General features: G+C 45.1%; 1 protein-coding gene across 25 annotated transcripts in view; it reads right to left on the minus strand.

Moving 5' to 3' along the window:
* SP110 (SP110 nuclear body protein) overlaps positions 1-3,587 on the minus strand; it is a 40,806-nt gene extending 37,219 nt beyond the window's left edge. For all 25 annotated transcript variants that reach the window (XM_074010432.1, XM_074010430.1, XM_074010431.1 and 22 more), the window contains exons 1-2: positions 3,487-3,587; positions 399-546 (exon numbers count right to left, since the gene is read on the minus strand). Coding sequence is in view for 17 of the 25 variants with exons in the window: in XM_074010411.1 (XP_073866512.1) it covers positions 399-545 (147 nt within the window). In the remaining 8 variants the exon portion in view is untranslated. The remainder of the gene's footprint in view (positions 1-398; positions 547-3,486) is intronic.
* Between the last annotated feature and the right edge of the window lie 2,787 nt (positions 3,588-6,374).

Consider the following 6,374-nt stretch of genomic DNA (forward strand, 5'->3'; position numbering starts at 1 on the left):
GAGTGATGTGTCTACAAGGCAAGGAACACCAAGGATTTCCAGCAGCCACCAGAAGCTAGGAGATAGGCAGGGATCGGATTCTCCTTAGGGCCTCTAGAAGGAATCAACCCTGTCAACACCTTGATTTTGGACTTCTGGCCTCCACAACTGAGAGAATATATTTCTGTTGTTTTAAGCTACCTAGTTTGTAGTCATTGTTACATCAATGACACCCTAGAAACCAATACAGCCCCTATGACACCCTCTCTCCTAACCGCCCCCACCTTCTGTGATAATGAACACACCCGGGCTGGGCCTTCCAAACTCTGGAAGCCCTGGTGGTTTGTGGTTTGAGATCTTAATAATCAGGCATATTTGGTGGGGGCTGGGCTGCCATGGAAGGGTTCAACATGACTCACCATGTACATTGTCTTAGTGATGATGGAGTTGTCTAGGAGTCCTTCAAAGAAGGGAAATGGCTTGTGTATGGCATAGGCGATCCCCAGCTTCTGGTGCATGAAGTGCTGAAAAAGAGCCTCTTCCATGGCTCTTGTCATGGTGAACATCCTATGGAAAGAGGCATGATAAAAAATAGAAGCAAAGGCCGGGCGCGATGGATCATGCCTGTAATCCCAGCACTTTGGGAGGCTGAGGTGGGCGGATCACCTGAGATCAAGAGATTGAGACCATCCTGGCCAATATGGTGAAGCCTGTCTCTACTAAAAATACAAAAATTAACTGGGAGTGGTGGCGTGGGCCTGTAGTCCCAGCTACTTGGGAGGCTGATGCAGGAGAATCGCTTGAACCCGGGAGGTGGAGGTTGCAGTGAGCCAAGATGGTGCCACTGCACTCTAGCCTGGGTGACAGAGCGAGACTCCATCAAAAAAAAAAAAAAAAAATAGAAGCAAAGACCTTGAGGAATGCGGGGAGCTTCTCTCTGCATTAAATGGGCAGATCTAAAGGTAGGCATTCTGGTCCCAAAGGCATCCTTAGTACCTGCAAAGCAATGTCTGCCTAAAAGGCTCATGGGTATAGGAAACAATGACAATTCCCAGCAACAATGGAGGCTGAGAGTGACTGAAAATATAATGACAGAATCCCAAGGCGCTGCAGGTAAACATAAGGAAGATATTAAAAGTAGCTAATATTTATAGAGTGTTTCCTGTGTGCCAGACTTTGTTCTAAGGGTTTCATATGCAGTAACTTATCTGATCTTCATAAAACCCTTGTGAGATGGCTCCTATGGCTGCACCTGTTTATACTGTTGAGGACACTGAGACATAGAAAGGTTTAATAACTTGCCCCAGGGTTGCACAACTCGAGAGTGTAAGAGCTGGGAGCAAATCCCGATTCCAGGCTTAGAGTCCTAACTATGTGTTCCATGGCCACATTGATCTGGGTTAAACAAGATGACCCGGGCTGTAGCTGAAGCCATTAACTAGCAATGCTCATGCAACAGGGACCACCCTAAAATGGGTAGAGTCCGGCTGGAAACCTGATAATATTTAGAAACTTTAATAAACCACTCCCAATCTTCAACACAAATGGGCCAAGCATAAATAAAAGCATGAGGGCTGAGAAAGGCATACTTAGTAAAAGTGACTTAACTGACATGTTCAGTGCCACCATTTCATGTCTCAGACGTGTGCCTTTTCCCATGACCATGCAGCATTTATTAAAGATTGGCCATTTATGGACCATGAGGAGATATCAATAAGTTCTAATGGGAAGAAAATTTATAAATGACATTCTTGACAAATTGTCAAGAAAAGGAAAAGCACTCACAAAACATTCAATCAACTTGAGGATTTTTAACAAACAGAACAAATGTGGATTCCATTTTTCCAACTTCATTTTGTGTTGAACAGAAAACTAAATTGTAATTAACAACTGTTTCCAGGGATTTAATCCCAGTGGCGGATTAAGCACCATAGTCTCTTTCTCCTCATTCCCCAATGTTTTTAACTTGGCAGAAAAAAGTACTCATGAAAAGAATAATCTGCAATAGCCCTGGAAAACAAGAAAAGATGCCACTGAGAATCTGTGGTCGGGAAGAAGTCTTGGAAGATAGAGAACAGATAGGAGAGAAATCTACTATCCACAATATGCCTAGGGGAAGGAGATAGTGCAAAGATCAGTGCAAAGTCAGAGAAAGTCAGAATAAACATATACTAAGAAGAGGAAGGGGTCTGGGGGGCTCCTTTTAGAACAATTCATTATACAGCAGCGCTCAGCACAGGAAGTCTGGAGCTTCCTCATTCTTCGTCTGTCATGAGTCCCAAAGATGAAAGGGAGGCACAGAGAGGTTTAGTAAGTCACACAAGGTATTCAGTGGCAAAGCAGAGCTTGTCTGACTCTAAAATCCTGTTTCTCTCTATGCAAGACACTATATCTCATATATGACTGCTTAGATTTTTATTACGTAAAGAGATTTTACAAATGAATAAGCAAAGACAAACATCCAACTAGAAAATAAAAAAGCAAAATACATGAACAGAGAGTGATAAAAGAATAAGCCAAATGTGCAATGAATATACGATAAGCATGTTAACTAGCTGGTAGAAAGTATAAATGAAGGCTAGGCATGGTAGCTCATGCCTGTAATCCCAGCATTTTGGGAGGTCGAGGTGGGAGGATCACCTGAGGTCAGGAGTTCGAGACCAGCCTGGCCAACATGGTGAAACCCTGTCTCTACTAAAAATACAAAAATTAGTTGGGCGTGGTGGTGCACACCTATAGTCCCAGCTACTCAGGAGGCTGAGGCAGAAGGTTGAACCCAGGAGGCAGAGGTTGCAGTGATCTGAGATGGTGCCATTGCACTCCAGCCTGGGCAACAGAGCGAGACTCCGTCTCAAAACAACAACAACAACAAACAAACAAAGCGTAAATGAAGACAATTTGATAACATATTTGTCTATCAAATTGGCCAAGATAGAAAATAATAGCAATAATCTCAGACACTGTGAGTGGGAAGGTCAACAGGTCCAAATGTTCTGGAGGCTGATTCAGTAATCAGTGTCCAATGCCCTGAAACATGGGCTCCTTTGAATTTCCACTTCTAATAATTTATTTCAAGGAAATAATCATGAGTGTGTTTAGAGAAAATATATAAAAAGTTCACGATACACTAGAGAGGAAATTAAATGTACTCTCATTTTTTCTTTTCCACCAGCTTCCCAAATACCTCTAGTCATTTACACAACGGATAACAGATGAGCTGCCTATTGCCGGCAGTGTAGGATGAGAACTTAGGTGAGGGTAGAGGGCAAATCTCGGTTCCATTCACAGTAACAGGCTGGACTCTATGGCGAAAAAAAGAGGTGTCAGTGTTCCCTCCATGTGCCCCCTTTTAACAGTCTCCTAATAAGTACCACGTGCTTGAGCTCTGACAGAGCCTCCGAGTTTCAATAGGTGAACTCCACCCTGCAGCTGCTGCCGGAAAGTTAACTGCAGTCGCCTCTGCAGTCGCCAAGGGCGAAGAATAAAGCAGCAAACACAGAAACTCACCTGGACTTTGAGTTTGTCGTTCCTGCCCCTTTCCAGGAGCTGGGCCGGGGATCACTCCTCGAAGATTGGGAGAGTTACAGGGAGATGGTAGCAGGCAAAACAGGAAGTCCGTGCTTTGACAAACGCAGTAAGGGGCCGGGCTTCAGAGAAAAGAAAAGTGAAAGTTTTCGGAGTTTGCCAAGCAGGAAGCTGAAGGCAGGTCAGTGCCTGCAGCCTCTCTCCACCTCCTCATGGGCGCTTGTGAGGCTCCCGGGACGTCTCGGCAGTTGGGGTTTGGGGGAGGGCGTGCTGCCAGTGGGGATCAGCCCAGAGAGAGGCGTATGGGAGGAGGAGGCATAGGGGTCCAGCCCCAGCGGCAGTGGGAACGGGGAACTCAGCGTCCAACTGCTTCCCTACCCACATCTATTTTCCCATGACTTGTCCTCATTCTGTACATTTTAGGTTGATGAAAATGTTCTCAGATTGGATTGTGGTGATGTTTACGTAACTGAATAAATTCAGTGGAATTTATCCAGTGTGTTATCAAACTAACAGCACACACAAAAAAGAGAATGTGCCAGAAATGCCTAGAATTTGTCAGGATAAGATTATTACAAGAAATTGAAATGCAAGGGAACCTGCACATGAACTGGAATTGTGCAGAGGCAGGCAGACCTCCAGGCAGAAAAATGGCTGAGAGCTGGGCAGGTAGTTGGGAGCCTGGAGTCTGAAGCAGAGCTGGGGCCTGCTGATTCCAGAGCAGCAACTCAAGGGCTGGCAGGGACACCCCTTCTCATGCCCCCTTTAAAGATCCCTAATATACATTGACATGTGGGGCCTATGAAAAATCCTTAACTATTGGCCAGGCACAGTGGCTCATGCCTATAATCCCAGCACTTTAGGAGCCCAAGATGGGAGGATTGCTTGAGCCTAGGAGTTTGAGACCAGCCTGGACAACATAGTGAGACCCCATCTCTATAAAAAATAAAAAAATAAAAAATTAACTGAGTGTGGTGGCATGTACCTTGTAGTCCTAGTTACTGAGGAGGCTGAGGCTGGAGGCTTGCTTGAGCCCAGGAGTTCAAGGCCACACAGAGCTATGATTGCACCACTGCACTATAGAAATCGATGTAACTTTGGGCCAGGCATGGTGGCTCACGCCTGTAATCCCAGCACTTTGGGAGGCTGAGGCGGGTGGATCACGAGGTCAGGAGTTTGAGACCATCCTGGCCAACATGGTGAAACCACATCTCTACTAAAAATACAAAAACTAGCTGGATGTGGTGGCGTGAGCCTGTAATCCCAGCTACTTGGGAGGCTGAGGTAGGAGAATCGCTTGAACCCAGGAGGTTGAGGTTGCAGTGAGCTGAGATCACACCACTGCACTCCAGCCTGAGTGACACAGCAAGACTCCATCTCGGGAACAAAGAAAAGAAATCTATGTAAGTTTGATTAAATCAATAATTCTCAAATGTATAGGACCCCCAAGTTCCCCTACCAGGACACCCACAAACTCCTCAGATACAAGATGGCAGACATGGATCTAAAGTTTAAGAAGCTTTGAAACCAAGACTAACTGCACAAGAGCGAGCCCTTCTATGCAGGAACAAACACAGCATATCCCACCCAAGTATGTACAGAATAGCAGACCAGCTTTGCAGGTAATGGCTGTGGGTGAAACAGAGGCATGGAAGACACAGCCAGGAAAAATGCAATGCTGACAGCTGAGGAGAGGGTGCATTGATGCCTCAGCACGCAGTAACATACGGTGCTGTGATGCAGGGGATGGTGGTGGTAAAGGAATTAAGGAATTAAGGTTATTTTATGGAAATGTCACATGTCACTTACCCTCCACATCACCTGGATAGCCCCTTCATGGGCGTCTGAGGAGCCTGGCAGCAAGAACTTCTTCCTTTAGAGCTCTTCAGAGATACACCAGGCAAATGCAAAACAAACAAACAAAAGTAAAACAGGAGTGGGAAAATAAAGTCAATGTCAAATCAGGCAAAAATTGTTACATGAAAAAAGACAGCTGTGAATGAGGATGAAAGATGTTTATTCTAAGCCATATATGCTTGGCTGGGCACAGTGACTCAGGCCTGTAGCTTAGCTAGCACTTTGGGAGCCTGAGGCAGGCAGATCACTTGAGGCCAGGAATTCAAGACCAGCCTTGCCAACATGGCAAAATCCCATCTCTACTAAAAACACAAAAAAATTAGCTGGGCGTGGTAGCACATGCCTGTAATATGAGCTACTCAGGAGGCTGAGGCATGAGAATCACTTGAATTCAGAAGCTGGAGGTTGCAGTGAGCTGAGACTGCACCACAGCAGTCCAGCCTGGGCAACAGAGTCAGACCCCGCCTCAAAAAAAAAACATGCTTGACAATATGGTAATAATGGGAAAACCTCACCTGTTAATTCACATGCTAGTGATTAAGTACTGAGAATCTATTAAAATTATATACAATTCTTTTTAGCTTCAGTTTATTGAGGTATAAAATTTATTCATTGTAATGTACATTTTACCAAATGTAAGTACTACACCAGTCAAGATGCAGACCATTTCTAGGCTGGGAGAGTCGCTTGCGCCTATAATCCCTGCATTTTGGGAGGTCGAGGCAGGAGGATCGCTTGAGCCCAGATGTTTGAGACCAGCCTGGACAACAGAGCAAGTCCTCATCTCTATAAAAATACATTTTTAAAAATTAATTGGGCATGGTGGTACATAGCTGTGGTCCCCGCTACCAGGGAGACAGAAGTGGGAGAATTGCTTGAGCCCGGGAGGTCCAGTCTGGTGAGCAGTGAGAGAGTGAGATCCTGTCTCACAAAAAAAAAAAAAAAAAAGATACACACCATTTCTGTTACCCTAGAAAGTTCCCTGTGTTCTTTGCAGATAATCCCCTCCTTAA

Source organism: Macaca fascicularis, chromosome 12 (genome assembly GCF_037993035.2).
Source record: "Macaca fascicularis isolate 582-1 chromosome 12, T2T-MFA8v1.1".
In the NCBI taxonomy this organism is placed as follows: domain Eukaryota; kingdom Metazoa; phylum Chordata; class Mammalia; order Primates; family Cercopithecidae; genus Macaca; species Macaca fascicularis.